The 23432-nt window shown below is 48.4% G+C and overlaps 1 protein-coding gene across 6 annotated transcripts; it reads right to left on the reverse strand.

The window, feature by feature from the left end:
• Nucleotides 1–1030: 1030 nt before the first annotated feature.
• ZNF362 (zinc finger protein 362) lies at nt 1031–22681 on the reverse strand. 6 transcript variants are annotated; one of them, XM_063317389.1, is made up of 10 exons: nt 22596–22681; nt 14229–14397; nt 13200–13405; nt 8769–8832; nt 7762–8008; nt 6679–7000; nt 5790–6014; nt 5095–5173; nt 4304–4462; nt 1031–3733 (listed from the first exon to the last, which is right to left on the reverse strand). In XM_063317389.1, the coding sequence occupies exons 4-10, from the start codon at nt 8829–8831 to the stop codon at nt 3617–3619; spliced, it is 1212 nt and encodes a 403-aa protein (XP_063173459.1). In that variant the 5' UTR covers nt 8832; nt 13200–13405; nt 14229–14397; nt 22596–22681; the 3' UTR covers nt 1031–3616. The 6 variants fall into 6 exon arrangements, with proteins under 6 accessions (XP_063173459.1, XP_063173458.1, XP_063173460.1 ...); XM_063317388.1 differs by lacking the exon at nt 22596–22681 and adding an exon at nt 22419–22501; XM_063317390.1 differs by lacking the exon at nt 22596–22681 and adding an exon at nt 21945–22180.
• Between the last annotated feature and the right edge of the window lie 751 nt (nt 22682–23432).

Here is a 23432-nt window from a genome sequence, read left to right on the forward strand (position 1 = left end):
AAAGGAATCATGACAGGAACTAACGCCCATGTTAATTGTTCATTGAATTTACTGACTGAATTTGTAGCCTGCCCTATTCTGGATGATGTTGATCTGCAGTACAAAATTAAAAACAGCAATAAATAGAAAGCAGCTCCAGCAATACAGGTAGTCCTCGACCTATGACCATTCGTTTCGCAACCATCCAAAGTTACGACAGTGCCGGGAAAAGTGACTTGCGACTGGTCCTCGCACTTACGACCATTGCGGCGTTCCCCTCCACGGTCACATGATCAAAATGTGGGCACTTGGCAGCCGGCGTGTACTAACCACCGTTGCGATGTCCCAGGCTCACACAATCACAATTTGTGACCTTCCCAGCTGGCTTCCAACAAGCAAAATCAATGGGGAACTGCATGGTTCACTTAACGACCACTGCAAAAAATGTCATAAAAATGGGTGCAGTGCTGTAATTCACAATCGCACTGCTTAATGATGAATATTCCGGTCCCTGCAGTGGCTGTTAAGTCGAGGACTACTTGCAAAACCAGCATCCATTCAGGGAGGGGAAAAACCGCATTAAGCCAAGGCCTGTGGGAAAAGCCAGGTTTTTAAAGACAGTCAAGGTGAGAACTATGCAGAGCTCTGCAGCGCCATTGTTCCAATGGGGAGGCGCTGGATACATTTAAAAACTTCTTGGCCTAATTATACTGCTTGACCAATTGAGAGGATGTACAGTTGGCCAGGGCCAGCTGTTGTAAAAAAATGGACCCCCAAGTCAGGAGCAGAGACTGTTTTTAAAAATGTAGTGCTACGTGGCATGTAGCGGCTCTGTCCCATGATGGTTACGGTAGGTAAATTAAGACGGTAATGTTTCACTCTTGTGTGATGGGTGCTGTTGGCGAAGCAAGTTGCTTCAGGGTTTTTGCAGCTTAATGTGTTGTGTAAATGCCAACATGAGCCTTTTGGGGTGTCCCCAATTTGCAGCCACTAGGAGGTCTGCCTCCCCGTCAACACTTTGCCCACGAAAAGGAGACGACCGTACGCCAAGTCCAGCCCAAGATTGGAAAGACATTTTATTATTTGCTTTTCCACAACAGAGAAGAAATACAAAGCAACTTTTAAAAAGTGATCGTTTCCATATATTGGTTTTTTTTTTTCCTTTTTCTGAACGATGCAAATGGTTGCCCGGAACAAGGGAGAGGCCGTGCTCCTTCCTTCCACAATGCAAGACTTTTAGGAGGTGGGTGGAAGGAGATTCCATCTTTAAAAAAAACAAAACAAAAAAACTTTTTTTTTCCTTTTTCATTAATAAGGGTAATAATAACTAGGGCACTAGCTAGATGTTTCCTGGGCTTTTATATAGAAAAAAAGATGTTAACAATATGTATAAGAGTCTTATTTACACAGTTATTAACATGCCAAAAAAAAGAGAAAAGAGGATACAATATTGAATATCATACAACATCAATTCAAAACCAAGAGAAAGAAATGGGTATTTAAAAAAAAAAAAGGGGGGGGGACCAAATCAGTATAAACTGCAAGAAAGAAACAACTTGCTTTAAAAAAAACAGCAATTTTAAGGCTTAAAAATACTTTTCTTTTTAAAAAGCAATAATTCATATCTAAAAAAACATGGAACTCAAAGGGGCATTAGAGAGAGGTGGATTTGAAGTTGTGTTGAGGGGGCTGGAGGTCTCCGCCCCCCACCCCCCTTAGACAAAAATTGAGGTGTGACTTTAAAAGCCAGGCACGGGCTGAGTTGCACTGGATTCCCCTCCAAAACCCCTTTCCCTCTTCGTGTGGGGGAGGCAACCGTTTGTCTGGTGGTGTCTTGAAATTTTGGTTTTGGAAGAATGGAAGCAGAACTTAGCCAAGGATCAGGTTAATGATGGGCTTTCTTTCCAGCTTTTTTGGGGGGGGGGGGTTAAAAAGGCAGTCTCTGGCTATTTCTCTTGGGGTTGATTCTGTACTGTGCCCCCAGAAGCCAAGCCAGGACCACGGAGAGGAGGGCAGAAAACCAAGTGTGGAAGCCCATTTTCTTCATGGCAGCCGTTTCTCTAGAGGGTGCCTGGTGGGCTGGGGATGATGGGAACCACTTGCACAAACATTGGTGGTGGTTTTGCTATATGCAAAAGGGGAAGGGTCTTTTGGGGCACCCGCTCAGAAATTAAGGTGGTTGTGCTAGAGCTTGCTCGCACAGGGAGGGAAGGCCTTGCCTGCTTTGGGGGGACCAAGCCTGGGGGGATCCCCCACCACTGCACCTGAGATTTAAAAGCTGCATAACTCGCTCTTTGCTCAGTCTGGGGAAGGCCACTTCTAAGGCTCTTGGACGCAATGTGACAAATTAGTTCCCTGCAAATCACCTCTTCCCACCACGGATGGTCAGCTTCCGTCCCCCATGCACCGACCAGGAATCAAAGCCAGGCTTTAGAAGCCTCTCCTGTTTCTGTTAATCTCCTACTGGTCGCCTACAGACGAACTGGGAAAAATGGGTCGGTGATGACAAATGGGAGGGACTGACTTGATGGCTGGGGGGACAGGAGTAGAAGTGGCAAAGGGTAAAGGGATAAAGGCAAGGAGCCCCTGCTGACCTCTCCCTTGAAGATTCACTTGCCAACCAAATACAATGGTTTTCTAATGCACTGGGAATGCAACGCCCCAACCACCTAGCCACAGCTTGGACATGGCTAAAACACATTTCTCATGGAAGCGAGAGAATCCCCTGCTGCACATCTAGAGCCGTGCCCTGTTTCGCTGCCAAGACTGGTGCCAATCTCCACATCTTTCATTCAAGACAGATCCCACCCAAGAGTTTGGAGGAGAAACAGCTACCAGAGTGTCAAACCTGTGTCCGATGCAGTGGACATTCATGATGTACCGTTACAAGTGCGCTCTTCCCCCCCACCCAGCATGTACAGGATTTCCCTGCTGAGTTTCACGATCTTCCCCAAACTTTCCATTCCTAGAAAAAGAACAGACGTTCCTTTCGCTTTTCCCACAACGCAGGCCTGTGATTCTCCCTTGCGTTTCTCTGGCAGCGCACGGGTGCAGGTTTACAGCGTGCGGCACGTGGCACCCGCCAGACTCTGCATCCCTCTGGCTGCTTCCAGGATGGCGGGTCCCCTTCCAGTTTAGCACCAAATACCTCAATGCACTGTCCTTGTCCAAGAAGATCCCACAATGGTTTCAGGCTGGAGTCCAGAGGGATTTCGTGCTCCATGTCATCGTGGCATTAGAAATCTCTGCACCAATGTTTTTTTGGGGGAGGGGGCAGGATGACTTGGAACAAGAGAAGCGAGAATGCAGCAATCCCAGAAGAAGAATGGTGCCCCTGGAGAAGCAAGACGGAGGGTGAAAGTGCTGTGGAATTGTCTTTGGTTCTCCCCAAAACTGAAGAGGACACGTCCCCTCCACAAACATAGTCAAGGCCCAAGGTTGCTTGGGGGAGTGGGGGGAGCCAGACTGGGGTCTCTTGGTCCTCCTGAGCACAGTGCTGTACACCACTGAGGAATCTGAGGAAGCAGCACAGGGAGAGCAGAACGGTTTGCATAATCCAAAGATCTCCTTTCTCCCCTCCCTGTTTCTGGAATTTGCGAAGGTCCATCACGCGAGGGGAGTGCTGCTTTTCCGCGTTTCAGATGAGGGATATCCGAACGGGGATGCCGGGGGACTCTGTCCTCTGAGGAGAGTGCTGGCTCACGAGGTGTTCCACCACTGTATGTTTTGACATGTGCTTCATCAAATAGGTCTCCTAGGAAGGAGAGGACAGCCACAGAAGGGCAAGTTCAGACAGGAAGGAAGCAGTGGGACAGCCCCCCAGCTTGGACAAAAGCTGCGCTGTTTCCCCCTCCCGGGTACACGCAGTGCAGTGAGGTCAGGTGCACCTGAGGGTCCTCCTCGAGGCAAGTGGAGAATCTCAGGCTTCCCAGTTTCCCAAGCCATAGCACGACTGGCTAACTGTGACGGGTGACCAGATGGAAGGATTTGTCGCTCAGCACCAGGAGCGGCCTTTCAAATGCTCAGCGCTGAGGGCAGCTTCCCACCACCACACTCGCAGCAGAAGTGTGCCGTCAGGCTCAGAAAGCACGTTGCCATCCAAAACCCAGCCCTTCCAACTGGGTGCCTTCAACCCCCCTCCCCCTCCCCCCCCAAAAAATTTAAGGGCGGTCCTTGGGCAGCCGTTATTTTTCATCTCTGCTTTGGGGCTTGGCGTTTTGCAGAAAACCCCACCAGCCAACTCGCCTTACACCAACCCCGGCGTTGCCGTGACGTGCGTGGCCAGGCTCTCCCCCAGCAAGCCTGCCGAGTGGGGCTTACTTACTGAGGTGTATGCTCGCCCACACATGCTGCAGCAGTAGGCCTTTGCATGCTTGATGGCATGCGCCGAGAGGTGGATCTGGAGCGAAGCTGAATCCGAGTACGCCCGGTAGCAATTTGGACACTTGTAGGGTTTGTCTTTATTATGCTGCCGTTGGTGTGACTGGGAGTGGCGGTAATGGGAGGAAACAGAGGGCATCAGGTAAAGCAGCAAGGAACAGTCCAACCTGCCTCCGGGGCCAGTTTTCCAGGCCACCCAGCCTGCAACAGCAAGACTCAAGCCAGTGGCACTCCACAGGAAAGCCTCCGGTGCAGCCCATCCCGCCTCCCTGAGCTACTGCCACTTTGTCACATAAATGGCTCAGGAGGTGATGACAGAGACACAGAGAAATCATCCTAACCCTGCATTTCTTTAATTGCATTAATGGTTCCAAGGAAAAGTAGAGGAACACAATTTAAGCTGTGCTGACGGACACTGACTTTTCAAATCACAGAGTATTTTACTGGCAGGAAACCAGCGGTCAGTTTCTTTTGTTCCTGCGTGAAAGAAGAAACAGATCCGCGATGGAAAGATTTAGGTCAGTATTTTTCAACCTTGGCAACTTTAAGATGTGTGGACTTCAACTCCTAGAATCCACACATCTTACAATTACCAAGTTTGAAAAACACTGATTTAAGTTTTGTCCTAGCTCCAGTTTCTCCTTGTGGAACAGACATTCTGCGTTCAAGCTGTGGCCCCAGCTTCCCATCTATGTCTCCCACCAACCCCCATTGGCCCCCAATTCCTCAACTGACCTGGAGGTTAGAGAGCTGTGTGAAAGCCTTTTCACAGCCGGCGTGCGGGCACTTGTAAGGTCTATCTCCAGTGTGAATTCTGAAATGCAGCAAGACAGAGGGTCCTTCGCTAAGCCATCCAAACCCCGGATGGCAACAACCGAGCCAGCTAACACCTTCTTCCCCCCAGACTCCTATTTTGTGCTGTGGTTTGGGTTAGAGTTAGGGTTAGAGTTACTGAATTCAGATGGTAGTAGGAATAGGTTAATAACGGATGGCTTAATTTGCCTAATGTATACAAGGTCATGTGCATTTGTAAGCGATACTGCATGCAAATGGATATAGGAACAAGTGAAACGATACAAAGTGCCCAGACTATCGAATCAATTCTAGGGATAAGTCCATTCACACAACCTGCTGAGACAGGATGGTGCCAGAAAAGCCCCTTCCCTGTTGTTGCCCCTGCTAGCCAGTGGGGCATCTCCAGCTTTTGCCCGGCTGGACTCGGGAGTGAATGTACGGGCTCAATTCCACTTTGTCCTGTGCTATCCTGTGCTTGCACCTCTGCCCCTCTCTTGTAACCCCACCTCTTCCGTTTAACTCCACCCCTTGGCTTTCCCCCAAATGGATCCGCCCCACCATCTGGCAGGAAGGGGCCCCGCCACCATCGTTGACTTGGTCAGTGCAGGAGGGCATCTATCCTGGGCGAGGCTCACCTGGTGTGCTGCTGGAGGTGGGAGAGCTGGCGGAAGGACTTCTCGCAGTAGGAACAGTGGTACGGCTTGACGCCCAGGTGGATGCGCAGGTGCTGGGCCAGGTAAGAGGCGTTGGCAAAGGATTTGGAGCAATGCGGGCACTTGTGCGGCTTGGCTTCCGTGTGCGACTTGGAGTGGATCTGCATCTCTGACTTGGTAAAGAAGGTAAGTGGGCAGACTTTACACCTGAGGAGCAAGGAGGAGGAAGAGGGGTCAGGGACACCGCCAAACCCCAAGCTCAGGGGACTGCCCATGACATGGATTTAGCTTTGGCCCCAGGCAGAAGAAGGAAAACTTGGTGTTGGAGGAGAATACGCCATCCCTGGGTGGCAAAAATGGAGGCTGAGATAACTGCTTGGAACGGAAGGCGAAAGGGAGCCTCAGGCAGAAACAAAAGCTGTACTTTGACCTCTGGAACTCACTCCCACAAGATGCAGCAACATTACTGTCCCAGATGGCTCTGCAGTGGAGAGGGACCCAAGCCATGAGAGACTATTGGGAGCCTGGTGGCGTGAGGGTGGTGAAACCTCTCCATTTAGGGGCAGTGTCCTGCCTGCCCCCACAAGACTGGCATAAATTTGGGGCAAGAGATCGTAAGAGCAGTTTTACCCATTGTTGGTTTTGAGATGGGTCATGCCTATCACAGCAGCCCTTTTTTGCGGGCACCCATTTTCCAACCCAAAGATGCCAGAAAGGTCACTCAGGTGGCTATAATGGATTCTGCATGACATGAACGGCTAAACGCGACAATTCCTTGTTTCCGAGGAACTAAATGTGTTCACTCTGCACAATAAACCACACATTTTTTTAGAGGTGTGCCAGTAACCAGAAGCCTGCTTCCCCTACCCACCTGTACGTCTTGCCCTCTTTGCCAATGTCTCCTGAAGCTAAAATGGGATATGGGACCACGAGGACCGGGGGTCCTGACGGGTTCTCGGCCTTGATCTTCTTGCGGCCTCGTTCAGCCTTGGGAGCCCCCAGCAGACTGTGGCCCTGGATTGTCTTGATGGAGTCCAAGAGCGGGGGGCTGGTGATTCCGGAAATGAGGGTGGGTGAGGAGGCAATGAGGTGGCTCTGGCTGGAGGAGGTGGGCGTGGAAGGGGTGCTGGTGCCCGTCCCCGCACTGGATTCGGAGGTGCTGACAGCTGGCGTGCGGGACCCCAGCCCCAATCCTGCAAGGTGGGGGAAAAAACTGATCAAAGTCCCAGAGGGGGAGGAGGGGACCCCGTCCTGTCCCCCAGCTTGGTTTAGCCCGGTCGTCCTCTCCCAATTTTTTTTTAATAAAAAATAAATTATACACTTAATTATCTTTTTGAAAGCAACGCACCCATTTTAAACCTGGAAATATAGACATGCACATGAATGCATCCGCATGCAAAAAAGAAATCCCCTGCAAGATTGCCAGGTTCTGTGTTTCTTCCAGAAACATCCCACTCAGCCCCCTCCCCCACGCGTAATATTTCTTGCACAGGTCGTCCTCATTTAGTGACTGCACTTGGGACCAGCAACTCGGTCATTAAGTGAAGCAGTCGCTAAGTGAAAATCACATGACTGCAACTGTGCTTGCATTTTACTTCCGTTTTCCTTTGCCACTTGCTACTTCCTTCTGCTGAACTGGGACTCTTTCTCTTTAAAGGAATCTCGGCACGGGGTAAATAAGCAAGTGAAAATAAGAGCAGAGAGATGCTGTGAAGGTCATCAGTGTGAAGACTGGTCACTAAGTTGCTTTTTTTTAGCACCGCTGTAACTTTGAGTGGTCACCAAACAAGGCAGTCGCTAAGCAAGGACTCCCTGGACAAAAATAAATTCAACCAAATGCACCCTTTGCAGAAAAACAGCCCAGTGCAATCGACATAGCTCTGTCCCCCTTGGTGCCACTGGCACCCAATCGTTATAATAACGAGAACCTATGCCCATTCTTTCGTTGGCATACCTGTGACCGTGCTGGTGGCGGGGCGGGCGTGAAGGGCAACATCTGGCTGGGGAACTGCCTGGGGGTGCAGCCCCGGGACCTGCTGGAGCTTCGGAATGGACATAATCGACTGGCTGCTCTCCGCTGGCGAGGGAGGCACCAGCAGGGGCTGCTGGGAAGACACCGAGGTGGGGGGCAAATGGGGGGGACGGATCTTCTCTGCCATAAGCTGTTCCTTGATTTTGTTGATCAGAACTAGATTGTCCAGCTGGGGGGCAGAAGAGAAGAAAGAGGGGAATGACCAGCCCAGAGCAGCCATGACTGTGGCTTAGAAATGGCAGGATGCTGAGGAGCAGGGGGGTCAGACTAGATGGTCTTCAGATGCCCCTGAAACTCATGCATTCTCCAGGGGGAGCCCTAGAGGGAGAGAACCGGCTGCTGTAGCCAAGGCAAATTTAGGTACTAACAATAATTTTAAGAGAGGAAGCATTCTGTCTAAACTCTAGATCTGATTCAATGGAAGTGAGGCATTTCTGCCAAACTTTGTCTGTGTTCCGAAGCTAGGCAGAGTCAGACTGATTCGCCTTGGAGTGGAGGCCACCAGGAAATCTCAGACAGCACAGTAGGAAAAATCTTCCAGAAGATGATGGACCATCAGGACCATGAAGTCCCCAGGAGCTGAACCCCATATAGTCACACCCTTGTAATCCTTCCAGAATGTTACTAAATGCAACAAATAGGATGCTCCCCAGCGCTTTCACCCACATCTCCCTCCCATTACCTCAAAATTATAATGGGAATTTGGAAGAATGGCTAACTGCGTTGTGGGAATACGCTTTGATGTCAGGCCTGGTTCACGGCTTAGCATTTCCAAGTAGGGCAGGAAAGGTTGACCTGAAACTCTCCCGCCTCAAGCCAATCAGTAGGTTGAGCTTTGGTTCTTGAGGACTAGAAACCCTGGAAAACTTAACCAGGCAGCCTGCTTGGAAAAATCACAGGTACTGGAAGCAGAGACATCGTGTTCTTACCTGACTGGGCATGGTGGGAGGCGGTGGCCAGAAATAGGTGTTGTTAAAGCGCGGCTCCGCCATTCTGGAGAAAGAGAAGGGGGGAAAGGGGGTTATGGGCCAGCTATGAAGCTTTTTCTTGCACGTGCATGGCCCTTCTTCCTCCCCAAACCCCACCATGCTACGGAAAGGCGGAGGTGCTCAGCAGCATCCAAGAACCCAGCGTAAATTCCAAATACGGAGCAGAAGAATAAACCGCAGAAAGAAAGAGTTGCATCGTTGGGCAAACACCTGGAATCCTACAAGCTCTGCCTTTTTCTCCCCTACCTGGTGCAAGATCAAAGAGAAGCTGGCTGAACCGTATTTTTAGCAGACCGGTCAAGACCACAAGCCTCTTTTAAGCTTCTAAGTCTAGTTTCATGCAAAACACAAGAGAGGAAGCTCCGTCTGTCATCACACGGGACACACCCCAAAATCCTGGCATCAAAACGGGGGGAGAAAACTGCTGTTTTTCTGCTTGTGGAATTGGGAAGGATTAAAGAAATCTCCTGTCCAAAAAAAAAAAAAAAGCCTCAATCTTTCAATCCCACCAAGCTATAATTCTCACAGATAAGATAAAATATTTTTTAAAATACACACACACAAAAAAGGTGTCCACAGTTGGAGCCACTTTTAAATCTTTCCCACTTTGCTTTCATAGGGTTCTGATTCAGGGCAGGGGGGAATGGGAAAAAGAAATCACAACACTCAAAGAAATGCCTTTTTTTGTCAAGAGAAACAAGTTTTGAAAGTTTCCCCCAGTTTGGAGTTTCCGATAATCCCAAATGTCCGTCAAAGGTCCTGCGGCAATCTCCCGCAATAAAAATAAACCAATCAAGGAAGTCTATTAATCACAGCGCTGGTTGATTAAATGATGGGAGCCCAATAATTTGAACTGAGAAAACACTTCAAGTCAGCACCAACGGCCAGTTAGAAGCCCCTTTTAAATGATGTCAAAACGGCAAAGAAATTTTGGTTGTTCTGGGCTAGAAATTACAACAGGACAGGACAACAGCTCATACAGGTAGTCCTTGCTTATTGACCACTCGCTTAGCAATGGTTTGGACTTATGACAGCACCAAACCCCTGATTTGTGACCGGTCCTCACACTTATGACCACCACAGCATCCCCACAGTCATGTGATTGCAATTTGGGTGCTTGGTAACCAATTCACATTTACAACTGTCACAACATCCCGCGGTCATGTGACCACCATTTTCAACCTTCCTGGCCAGCTTCCAGCAAGCAAAATCAATGGAGAACCACGTGATTCACTTAACAGCCACATGGTTCGCTTAATGACAGCAGTGATTTGCTTAACAACTGTTGCAAAAATGGTCATAAAATCGGGTTGGATTTACTTAATGACTCCATAGCTTAGTCATTAAGCGACTCCAGAAGAAAATTCCAGTCCCAATTGTGGTCATTAAGCAAGGACTACCTGTACAGACTGCACCACACCATAAGTGTCTGCACAATATCAGATGCAGGTGAAAGTTGGTGTGGTCTGTACAATCATTATGTCAAGCATCTTCTGGCCATGAAATATGTACTGCATACCTGTATAAAAAAGGAGGGAGACATTCAACAATGTCTCTTTTTTTAAGATTTCAGATTTTAAGCTGCAGACAATAAGAATGGGGTATGTGTAGAAGGTCCTCTAAATCAAGCCTCTGCACTGCATGGGGGGGTGGGGGAAATGAAATTGGAACCTCAACAGCAGTCACTCATTCCAGAAAACACCAAGCACAGACTTGAGCCATCCTCAAATAAACTGCATCCGTTTCAACAGAAAGTCAAGCGGAGTTTCGACATCAGCTTTGAACTACAGCCCTTAGGTTCTCAGGAGCTGCTGGGGGTCTGGAGGGCAGCAGAGTCTCCCTGCTTTAAGGACATGGATTCAGTTCATTTTTATTTTTTCTTGCTTTTTCTCTTTTCTGCAAGAGGAGACTTTTGCATTCCTCAAAATGAAAAGTCTCTTGTGCCCGGTGCCAGTCAAGGCTCGGAGAAGGCAGCCTTCTGCTCTTCCCATGGACATTTGGGTGATTAAATGGACACAATGCACAACCCCTCTCAGGTCAAGAAAGAGGCCCTGCAAAGACACCAGGAATGCTAGTTTATTGTTATGGGGTATCATAACAGAATCTTAAAAGCCTGCCAGAATTTCTCTTTACTTCGTCTTATACCTAACAAAATCAAGGTGGAGTTATTTTTAGCTTTTTCTCTCTCACGCTTTCCTCTTTCTCAGGATCGTGTAATCTTTTCTGCAAACCCCTCCTCCCTCATGCCTTCCCCAAGGTCAGTTCTATACCCCTTTATAACCCATCGCCCACAGAGTCACTGTTGAGTCCAGCTCCACTTTGGGTCGCCAAAGAAGACTGGGATTCTCTGACATTCCGCATCTGCTAAGAGACCTTCTTTGAATGCCAACTCTACAAACTGTCCAGCATCTGAGTCACAAACATACATCCTGGTCACTCTTTTCCGGCCTAACCTGCCTAGGATTGTTGGGGCTAAGAATAATTTGAGGTGGAGAGACAGAAAAGGAAGAAAGGACTTTTAAGAAGGAAGCAAATACTCTTTCTTCTTGGCAATCATTTTAGGTGCATTTTCCTGGACCACCAAGCTAGTTGATTTCTATTTGTCCAGCCAAACCCTTGGTACCTTCCGTTTTTCATTCAGAAGGAACACCCTGGATAAATCCGTACCCACCACTTCCTTCACCTGTGTACAAAGTCCACTTTTTCTCCTCAATCACAAACCAATCAGCTGGGTAAGCCGCATAATGCCCACACACAGAATTAACCACGTTTCAAACTCTCCAAATCTGGCATGCAGGGTACCCCCGCCCATTTCCCCTGTGGCTCTGCCTACCACTATCAGGTACACAGTCTCAGCCTTTCTCCTGTCCAAAAGCAGATGATCTTGAGAGGTTGATGTTAATACACACACACACAGTGTCTAGGAAAAAGGCTCCGATATACATCCAGCAAGGAATCTGACTGTTGCTTCTCTGTATGAGTCACTGTTCTTGGCTCAGCTCTTTTCAGACTGTCCATCCAGGGGCCAGGCTTTCTGTCTCATCTCTGAACCCTTGAATCACTCACTCATTTTGGAAATGCATCTGCCCAAAAAGGAATCTGGGCCTAAGAGAGTGGCTGGGTTTACACAAGATTACCCATCATGAACCCAAATGAATTTTCAGCTTTGTATGATTAGCAAACCACGATTTATGGTTTTCCTGCCTTGTGCTTACTAAAATCATGGTTGAAACAAACCATGGCTTTATAGGATGTATGAAGCCATGTGCTTTACAGGATGCATGATGCCAAGTATTCCATGTACTAACACTGGGAGAGGGGAGAAACAGGGCACATGACTGTGCTGGCCCTTACAGCTTTGTGGTCTATGAACCTCTTTCATAGGTTCATTAAATTCCTCTTTCCAAAGCGGGGACCAGTTCCAAAGAGGATTGGGAAGAACCGGTTTCCTGCATCAAACAAAATTTATCATCTTGTGGAAACCAAGAGGGGAATGTCATCCCTCGCTTGCTCTGCAGACAGGGTTTGCGTAGGCAGTGCTGAGCAAAGGGCTGAACCAGGGTGCCTCCCCTCCAACTTTTACCTTCCATGAACTGAATCTCTAATTCACACTTGGTGATATTTGCACTCACATTTCTACTGCATTCTATAGCATGGATTAGACATTTGGGAGAAACCTGAGAAGACCACTGAGCGGGAATTAGTAACTTGTGGTACTAGCAGTTCCCTGTCAGACTCTGGGGTCCTCTGTGACATCATACAAAGTAACTTGTCAGCATTCAGGGCTACAAAGAAAGAAATTCAAGTATCTCTGTCGTTCCCTGCAAGTTTCCTGTGATCCCACAGAAGGTCCACTAACATGGGCAAAGAAGTAAAAGCGTTGATCATCAGTGTAGCTACCACGTAACGAAGGCCAGTTTTCACATGGGAGGGGATTGGGATCCTCCGCCAGGGTCAGCGATGGAAGAGGCTGAGTCCCGTCCCTCTGGAACCCCGGTTAGTGCCAGCAAGTCGGGGAGACTGACTTTTGTAATCAGTCCAGGCCTTCAGAGGAAGCAGGTCAGAAAAAGCTACCTCTGCAAGGGCGGTGGGGGGGTCCAAGAGCCAGGGAGGGGCCATAAACCCCCCTGGAAAGGGTACCCTGCAAGCTGGTTCTCACGGCCTGGGTTTCTCAGTAACCGGAAAGGACCCTCTGGTTGGATATGAAGCCCCAGCTACTTGGGTAAGGGAGGGAAGGAGGGACAGGCCTGGCCACTGCTGGCCACTGCATCACGAGGCCCCCCTGGCCCACGGAGGTCCGCCCGAGCTCTGAGCAGGGCCCGGTCGCAGCCCTGCAAGAAGGGAAGACGTTAACCGCAGCTCGGTACTCACGGGCTGTCTTCAATACCCTGACGAGAAGTGTCGCTGTAACTCCAGGCTGTGCCCTCTGGTGAAGGCAGGGGCACGCACCAGCCGCCGGGTTCAGGCCGGGAGGGGTCCCTGGCCTCCGCCAGATCCTACCCAACTGCAGCTAATACAAGCTATGCCCCCAGGCATGGGAGGTCTCTGCCTTGGAGGCCCCTCGGCCTCTCGCCTGGCTGAAATAGAGAGAAATAAGATGTTTTTCACAGAGAAACGGCGGCAGAGCGCCAACGACATTGCCCGACCCCTGCCAAGAGCTGAGGATGGGCCTGGCGGGGGCTGTCCTGTTTAGCCAGGGCAGGTGATGGAGCCTGGTGTGGAGGGGCAGTCTACCACTGGTGCCAAGAGGGCAGCAATGGGGTCAAATGGCCCCTGGGAAGACACCTAGAAAGGGGATCCGATGAAGAGGTCGACTATTCAGCTGACCCAGTTGGTTATTTGCTCTGCCCACAAATTGGGCGTGAGCCACCCTTGCGTGTTCACAACGGAGGTGGCTCAGCCGTGGGGAATGGGCTCTGTTCCCACATCTTGTAATGCAGGTTTGCAAGAGGAAAAAGCCAGGATTCTGATGCTCCCAAGAGAGACGGTGGCAATGCAAGAGAACTTCATTGGTGGGCCCTTCTTAATCTGAGAACCTCCATTAAACCCTTACAGCGTGTTCCAGTCACATGACATGCTAAACCTGGCTTGGGTTAACCTGGGTTAGCTCCTCCTATAGTTCATGTAGGCTTCTGCAACAGGGGGACAGGATGTCAAGGCACCTGTGTGGCTCCCAGCAGATGCCTGCAGCTCAGCACCCAGCGTCAGGGTGACTTTCTGGTTTTACACATTGCGCATGTGCAGATTCCCTAACGGAGACTAGCCAGGTGTGTGAATCTGGCCCTTCTGGGAGACTGGGTTCTCCCACCACGCTAAATCCTAAACCAGGTTAAGAAACCCACCAGTGATGCCCCAGTGAACCACATCACATAGCAGAGTTTCACGCCAACCCTGACCTACCAGAGGCTTGTGTGAACTCGGCTACGTGTGGGTTTCCACCTGTTCCTCCAAGCTGTGATCCTGGGCCAAATCCCTCTTTCTAGAGACACCCTTCCCATCCAGGGAGAATAAATCCTCCTTTGCAATGATGAAGGATTTTGGCTGCATCAGCTTATTGGGTTGTAGAAATCTGGGGGCAAGGAAGAGATAGACATTGGTCACCGAAGATAATCAGAGGAAGACCGGGTGGCCAGTGGGGGCCAAGGACTAGAAACATAGCAGCCACCCAGCTACGAGGGAGGAAGCCCTGTCCAAGTCACACCCTGGAAAGATTCGTTCTTGCGCATGCATCTTGCTCACTGCAAAGGCTGCCGAGAATAATGGCGATCTAGCACAATTAGCCCTTACAGAAGTCACATTCACAACACTCACGGTGTGTCACATTCTCACAAATAGAAGGCCTTGCTGCCGTCCATAAACCAAAGGTAAACTTCTTTCGTATATTGCCTTGCCCTCTCCAGGGACCATCGCATGCCTGCCCTTGAATGTCATGTCACTCGGCTGTTTCTGAAAACCGCCTGCTCGTCTGGCATTGCTCTCTCCAGGCATGGCTCCTCTTTTCCTTGGTACAATCTGCAAGGAGGAGGGATGCCACGGCAGGGCCACCAGATCTGGGCTGCCAAAATCCAATGGGCTGCTTAGTGGCAGGAAAACAGACAACTCTCTGCTGGATGGTCTGAGGATGGTCTGAGGATCCAGGTGGCTGTCTGGACTGCTGCAACCAAGATCTGATAACCAGTACCTTATGTTTCTCTTCCTGGATACAGGCACGCACAGCCATTTTTTTCAACCTCTAGGCACACACCCTTGTCCTGTAGTCGTTGACATAGAGCTGTTAGCGCTTTAACTGCCTCAGCACCTATAGCTTTAAACAGCTCAGTGGCTATTTGGTCTCCAGCTGGTGCTTGCCTGTTTAACAGCTGAAACTTTGCCTATCCCATGACACCTCCTGGGAGCCATTTACTGACTAATGGCCAAGCACAAACTCGGGAGTGTCCTTTTGAAGAATCACTAGCCCGCCACGCTTTTGAACGGAGCCCTACTTTGTATAATCCTGTCCAATTCCACTCCCTTTTAAATTCACGTATTCCTGAAGCACCCAATTTAGTGCACTTTGTTTCCACCTCAAGCTTTCCTACTTGAAAGTTCAAAGTTTCCAACATTCCACATGGCAAATGTGTTGCTGGGAACGGTGGAGCTGCGGCACCAACCTTGGGGCTCCGGGCTCCACGCATAAAGGCTCATCACGCAAACTCAAAGCAGGACAGATTTCCTGGCCACCAGAGCCATCACACAGTGGAACAGCCTCCCTCCTGCAGGAATGACTGTACCAGGAACCCCTGATTTTCCTGGGATGGGTTTCAGGGCCCTGAAGCTACTGAGCCTCCCAGCCAGGAAGGGAAAAACTCACAAGTTCAATACTTCTATTTTTAATCACACCCCTTGGAAAAAATCATGGGGCTTCTATCGCACCCTCACAACATGTTAGCTGCGTTCCCAATGCACGCGGTGTATTTTTCTGTTTCGTTCCGGCATTACAATAAAAAGATGCACCTCTGATGCCATTTCAAGCATTTAAACATGACAAGCACAGGTCAAGTCAAGGGGCCACCTATCAGGGAGTCTGTTACCCCCCTGGATGATATACTGCCCTGCCCAAATCTATCACCACTGAGAGAAGCAATAAATTTGCCAAACTTTCACACTGAGTGTGACTGGAACATAAATGCTCTGCATGGTCACTGGGAACACATTCCAGGGCTCCTGGTCGCAAACAGAGACGTAACAAAACTATGCAAAAATCCAGAACAGACAAAAATCTACGGTACTCAAAGAAAGTGAAGCCTTTCCTATTTTGAAAGAACATCGGGGCTGAAATGATTGAGTTGGAAACATTTTCATTTAGGATGATGTTTGCCTCTGTTGCCAGATGTTTACAAGATGAACAGTGGCATCTCCAGGCTCTAATAAAATTTTTTTCCCAAACTGGGGCCTTGCAAACACTTCTTCAAACACTTGAAATGGGTTATAACATGCCAGTTCTGTTGGCAGGAAATTCTGGGCAGTCCTAATATCGTGGGTGGTGATCAGATTGGGAAACTCTTTTCTATAATTGACAGGAATATCCACACTTCCTGCAGGGGAATCCCATCTCCATTCCTTTTAACCTATCTTCCTTTTCAGATCCACTTCCTACATATATTAGTTGATTAAACAAAACAGAACCTTCAGATGTAGTGGCACTCTATCTGGGAATTCAAGTTGCTGGGGAAAGACATGCCTTAATGGGCCTTCCGTTTGGCCCTCCTACTTATGAAACAGCATACTGGACTAAACTGGCTTTTGGTTGACCCCGCAGGTCTTCTAAACTATGTCAATGATCCTGAAAAGGTTAAAATACTAGGAAGCTAAGTCGGGTTCCCACAAGCTCATGCAAATAAGTTACATTTCTGAAAGCCAGGCAAGCCACAAAGGCGAGAACAGACGGAAGCAAGTTTCAGATTTCCAAAATCTTCTTTTCTCTGGTTGCCTCCAAGCCCTTCTGATTCACCATAGATGACTAAGAATTTTGCAAGCTTTTTCCATGCAAAAAAACAATTATTGGCTGTGAAAATCCATTACCACCCAATGTTCCTCTATGAAGGGTGCCCGATGCATCCTTCTGCCTAGTTCTAGACCATTTCTCTTCAACTGGGACACAGGTCCAGATCAAATATACTCAGGAACACAGCAGAAAACTCTTAACTCTCCTACGTATGACAGAGGAAGTCTTAGGGTGGAAAAAATAAAGCTCGTTCAGTTTTATTTGAGGGGGAAGTTTGCCTTACTGTGATGCAGGCTAAGCAAAAGAGGAATGCCCCTTTTGATAAAATTAATTAGCAACCTAGCAAAGGAAGAAGCATATGAATCAAATCGAGGAAAGAGAATTAATACAATCCTAACCAAATCTAAAAGTTGCATTTCATTCTTTTCAGGTATCTACCTGTAGGAAGAGAGTTTAGTTATGTTCACCTTACACACACTAAAATCAGTACAGGTAGGCCTCACTTAACAACCATTTGTTTAGCGACAGTTCGGACTTACGACAGTGCTGGAAAGAAACAACTTGTGACCGGTTCTTGCACTTACAATCGTTGCAGCATCCCATAGTCACGTGATCATCATTTTCAACCTTCCCAGCCAGCTTCCAGCAAGCAAAATCAACGGGGAACTGCAAGATTTGCTTAACGGCCACACGGTTCGCTTAACGACTGTGGTGATCCATTTAACGACCGTCGCAAAAAGGTCATAAGATTGGGTCAGTTTCGCTTAATGACCACTTCACTTAGCAACCAAAATTCTGTCCCCAATTGTGGTTGTTAAGCGAGGAGTACCTGTAGAGCCATACAGTTTTTATGTCTTCAGGTTCCCTTTCTTCTCCCCTTAAAATCTAAATCATAAGTATGTGTTACTGATTCAGTTCAAACAGAGAAGCCATGATTTTACTAACCATGGTATGTTGAATAAGCCACAATTAGCTGGGTTCACATATTATACTAGACTATAAACCATGTTTTATAAACCCTAATGGCTGAATCAATACACTAAGAAGTGATTTCCTTCAACCAGTTTGTTTACAAAATACACTAAGCCACAAAGAAACCATGTCTTACAACTCCTACAATATTGCAGCAGAAACAGTCTATCATAGATTGCAATGAGCATTTGTTTTGTATGTTTTCCCCTGCTCAAAAGTTTCAGTCTAACTTTGATTTTCAGAATAGTTCAGATGTGTATACAGTAGACATGCTATTTTTAAATTTTTGTTTTACTTCATTAAATAAATTAAACAAACAAGCATGATCAATTACATTTCCTTTGATTTAGGACCACAGGGGAAAAAAAATCCCCAAAAATTCACACCCAACTTTGCTGGAAAGCCTGTCACACTAGCAGATAGTTGGGAAAACAAAGAAGGAATCAAGCACTTGGAAGCAGGGGGAAAACTCAATTCATGTAATGATAAACTATAAATCCCCAAAGTCTGTAATCTTCCAAAATTAAAATTTTGGCCATGCAGTTCTCCAAATAAGAATCAGGAACATGGCTATGCACATCTTAGGGGAAAGTATTCCTCAAACACATGCATCAGAATGCATACAAATGCCTTACATATTTCTCCAGTTTTTTCCTCCTGTAGAAGAGGCACCTGTATTTCCACCTTATTCCCAGGATGCTTGAGAATTTCAATTTAATTTCTCAGGGTTTGTAGGTGGCAGTGCGCATACCACTGGTGGTGGTGATTTCCTGTGACACACCTACCCATTCCTTTGCAGCCTGGTTGCTTAGCCACACTTCCTAACTGGAGAAAGGAGGCCGTTGTCTGTGCCATGAACACACACACACCCACATAAATGCACACATCCCCATGCCATTTGATAACAAAGTAAGTGTGCAACACCCTATTGCAGCCCTGAAAATTTCTCTGAAAAATCTGTTCTTCCTTGAAAGTAATTCTGGAAGCAAATTCTGTATCCTCAAATGGGAAAAACATTCAGGGAAGCTTTTGAGACAGGAACTCACATCTGGATCAGCTGGCGAGGATGGGGGTCCTGGGCAGTCCCCCAGGAGGTACAGGGATAGCCTCATAAACCAGCCTAATGAAGAACAAGCTGAAATCAAAGTCTAGATTTATTCCAGGAAAAGCTCTTTAATAGGTCATTGCTGCTGTTTGGTAAAATATCAGCCTAACATTTTCAAATGTCGAATTAGTGCCTAGCAAAAAGAAAGGGGGTCATTTTTACTTACAACGAAATGGATATGGTGAGGCGGTTATTTTTCCTGATCGCTTCTCAGTCCTGCAAATGTTTGTAGGAAAACAAAATTGTCCACCAGTCATTTTCAGTCATAAGGCAGGCCCCCAGTTGGAGGTCGCCAAGGAGGACTAGGAAAAACCCTGCCTGCAAGGATCAGCGCAGCTTGAATGACACGAGACGCAGGGCTGATCAAAGGAAAAATCTCTCTTGTCTGCTACAAGGCAGGTAGCTGGACTGCAGAACTCACTGTCACAAGGTGCCAGGATAACTGCCAATCTAGCTGAGTCAAATGATACAGAGAACAGTGTGAGAGGTTCCTGGTCCTCAAGGCTACTGATGAAGGCCAGAGGCAGTATCTGGGGAGCACAGAAAATTGTGTTGGGGTAGAGTGATAAAGCCTTTCCTGAATCTAATAAACCATGATAATAATGGTTCCATTAAACAACATAAAAATGAATAAAATGGAACCAAATACAGCTAGTCCTCATTTAGTGACCACAATTAGAACCAGCAATTCAGTCATTAAGCGCAGCAGTCTCTAAGTGAAACCACAACTGTGCTTGCGATCTTATTTCAGCTTTCCTTTTGCTTGACAGACCCGCAACGGTCATAAATGCAAGGACTGGTTGCAAAGTTATTTTTTCCTCACCATTGTAACTGTGAACGGTCACTAAACGAGGACTACCTGGAAAGCCTGGGAGAGGATTAATTAAGAAAGTAATCTGGCTCCACACTTAGAACAATCATTCATCATTTGCTAAGGAAAGCGCAGCACAATCCTGGCTGGAAAAGCAGACTCACACAGAGACGCAACAGAGCGCCTCCACTCCGGCCCCTTCTCAGGGTTCAGGCCTCCAGCCGAGTGGGAGGGGGAAACTGACCCCGGGTCGGTGGGGTTCCTGGCCCAGGATCTCCCTCCTTTGCCCCTCCCAGAACTGAAGGGGCAGGTTTCGGGGGTGGCTTGACACCAACTTCTCCAAAACATGCTCCAGACTCTTTCTCCCAGAAACAAAATCAATTTTTAACTGCGAAACACGCTTTCCCAGCCAAATAAACAGGGAGCAGGAAATCTAGGTAAGTGATGGGCTGCGTCCCTTCCAGCCCGTGGGTCAGACCCCTCCGTGAAGCCCCCAAACTCCCACCATCCACAATCCCACAAAAGTCACTCTTAACGAAAACACCAAACGCAGGGACGGTCCCGGCATCTTCCCAGATTAGCCACAGAGGTGCTGAGCTGCCCGTGATGCTGGGCCACCAACAGAGCGGCCCAAATGGACCTGTTTTTATGCAGCATGGAAGGGGGAAAAAAAAGAGACCACCCCAATCTCTCCCCCCCAAATCCCCCCCACAGCAGCCCCAAACTTGGGCACCATCTCCCGAAAATGTCTCCACCTTCCCAAGGCCTGCCAAGTGGCCCGGGGTGGCTTCAGCGACAAAGCCAGCCTAACTTGAGTTGGCAGCTGAGGGGGGCAGGCAGGCAGCATTTCAGACATGAACCCACCCCACCCCACCCCAAACTGTTCTGGAACACACTGAACAAAAGGAAATGCATACACACACTTGAGGTTAACACGGAGCAAGAGAAGAGACAATTTGCAGCATTTTCCCAAACAGCCACTGCACCCCGTCCTACCTTCGCCCCCCCCCCCCCCAGTAAATTCCTGCTTCAGACGCATCACCTTTCCGTGCAACCCAAGGGCGAAATTGTTCTACGGCGGGGAAGCCAGCCCATCTACTCCAAGCATTAAGCATTATACGTCCCTACCATGATCGCATAGGTGGGGAAGGGATGCATATCCATGCGTATATATTTTAAAACAAATCTTACAGTTCAACTCACAAATCTCGGAACGGCGCAGGCGAAAAACAACAACAGCTGGGGAGGAAATTTCACCATTTGTTAAGGTTGCCAATTCTCCACCTTGCAAACCACACATTCCAGTTCAGACAGTTAAACTTCCCAATTATTCCTCAGCAAACGTGGCATTGTTCAATATATTTCTCTCTCTCTCTATTTGGGGGGGGGAGAAAAAGAGAAAGAAAGAAAGAAAGAAAGAAAGAAAGAAAGAAAGAAAGAAAGAAAGAAAGAAAGAAAGAAAGAAAGAAAGAAAGAAAGAAAGAAAGAAAGAGAAAGCGTACACCATTTCCCACCATTTTGGGGGAGGAAAAAAACACGCAAACAATCCGTAAAGATACATTTTGCAGTTCCTGTCGCTGTTTTTTTCCAGAAGCACAGACATCCCCAATTCCACCGTCCCTCCCTGCGCGCTAAAGGAGCGAGGAAAAAAAGAAAAAAAGAAATTAAGAAATTACAGATGCGCGGTACTTGGCAGGATCGCTTTTTCATCCCCCTTCCGCAATATTTTCATCGCCAACTTTTGCCCAAGTTCACTCCGGCTCCGAAAACAGTCCTTCCCGATTTTTCGGCCCCCCTTTCACCCCAGTGCGATTCGCATGCAAGAAAAGCGGAATGCAAAAGGCGAGACAGCGAGCGCCGGACTCCGCCACATCTCCGCGCAGCCAGATCCCCGAATCCAAAGCACGGAAGATTTTTTTTAAAAATCAGAATGTGAACAAAACACCCCTTTCAGCGCCCCCTTTCCCCCCTCCTCGCCGGCCGCCCCCTCCCCCCCGGCTCAGGCAGCTTTTATTAAAATTTGCAGACAAAAGAGACGAAAAAAATGGCAGCCACTGTTATTTTTAAAACAGAACGGGGACGCCATATTCTGCAGATCTGGAAAAAAAAGGGAGAAATCAGCAAGCCCAAAGACCCCGCAAGGGGAAGGGGAAGCGGGGGGGAAATCCCCCCCCCCACGCCAGGCAGCCCCGAAACTAGAAAGTCAGAGTGGGGGGAAGGGGGATAAAAAAAAATAATTTCAACCTCTCTCCTTTTTGCCATCGTCTCTATTTGCATGGCATCATTGTTGGCCGGAAGGCTGCGCCAAAAAAGGGGTGTTTTATGAGCATTATTTTAGGATTCGGAGGCTTTTTTTTCCTTATTCCCGATCTCTATTTGAATAGCCCGGCTTTTTATTTATTTTAAAAAAAAAAGACACTTCCTATACCAATACACATGCTCGACTTGCAAATTGCCACTCAGCCGCGATCCGTCTGCAAAGAAAATGGGCGCCCCCCCAGCTTCCTCCTCCTCCTCCTCCTCCTCCCTCTCAAGCCTCTGGGGGGGGGGCAAGCGAAGGAGAAACGGGGGAGGCCGGGAAGAGAAGCGCCCCCCCCGCTCGCCTGGGCGGCCAAGGCAAGGCATGCAGGCATCCTCCAATTTTGCAAAGACCCCCCAGCAGAACCCCCCCTCGCCCCCCCTCGGCTTCCTCCGGCTTCTCTGCGAGCCGAGACTGACCTGCCTTTGCTGAAACGCGCGAGGGGGCGCAGGGAAGTTTGCTACAGACGGATACATTTTTCCAAACTCTTTTCCCCTTCCGCCCCCTCCCTCTGCCTTTGCCCCCCCCCGCCTTTTATTCTTCTTGAGTTCAAGAAGTCAAAGAATAAATATAGACAGATACAGACGCATATATACCTTAAATTGCGGAGGTGTTTTTGCAAACAGGCAGGGAGGGGGGAAGGGTGTTAATTTTTTTTTTAAATTAATCCACTCAAATTTGGGGGGGAGTGGTTTTTTTTCCCTCCGGGACCCCCCTGCCTGAAGCTGGGATGGTACATCTAGCGTTTTTTTCCCCCTTCTCTCTCTTTTTTTCTTTCTTTCTCGCCGCCCCCCCTTCCCCCCCACCCCTTTGCTGGGTGGTTGGTTCAAATCTTCCGGGTCGTTCTGCAGTTCACTTCTGGGTCCTGGCAGAGGGAAACCGCAGCCGCAGTTGGTAGAGCTTTGTAGATCCCTTAAAACAACTAAAAAAGACCGGGGCGGGGGAAGGAGGAGAAATCTTCTTTGCAACTGGTTCCCCCCCTTTGGAGAAAAAGAGGAAACTTTGCAAAATCTTAAGAGGGGAAGGTTGCGCCTTCTCACTCCTGTTTTCCAAGATTTCTTGCTCTTTTTTCCTCTTTGTCTCTTAAAGCAAGATTTCTCCCCCCCCCTTTTTTTTCTTTTTGGCTTGGCAGGGTGTCTCTCCCCCCCCCCCTTTCAAAATATTTTGAAGTTTGCAACCCGGGCAAGGCTGGTATTTGCAGGAGAAGAAGAAAAGAGAGGCAGGTTGGAGGAAAAAAAACATGGGGGGGATTTTGGGGGGGCGGCGAGGAGGGGGCAGCCACTGGAAAATATGCCCAGATTCTGCAGAGTATCTAGATCCCGTGAACAGCAACCTCAGGAGAGCTGCTTTGGATCTTTGTTTCCCAGGAATATATTTTTTTTGTGAGCCCCCCTCTAGTCCAGCCCAGATTATGCAAGAATCACCCCCTAAGA

This window comes from Candoia aspera, chromosome 18 (genome assembly GCF_035149785.1).
Source record: "Candoia aspera isolate rCanAsp1 chromosome 18, rCanAsp1.hap2, whole genome shotgun sequence".
NCBI lineage: Eukaryota > Metazoa > Chordata > Lepidosauria > Squamata > Boidae > Candoia > Candoia aspera.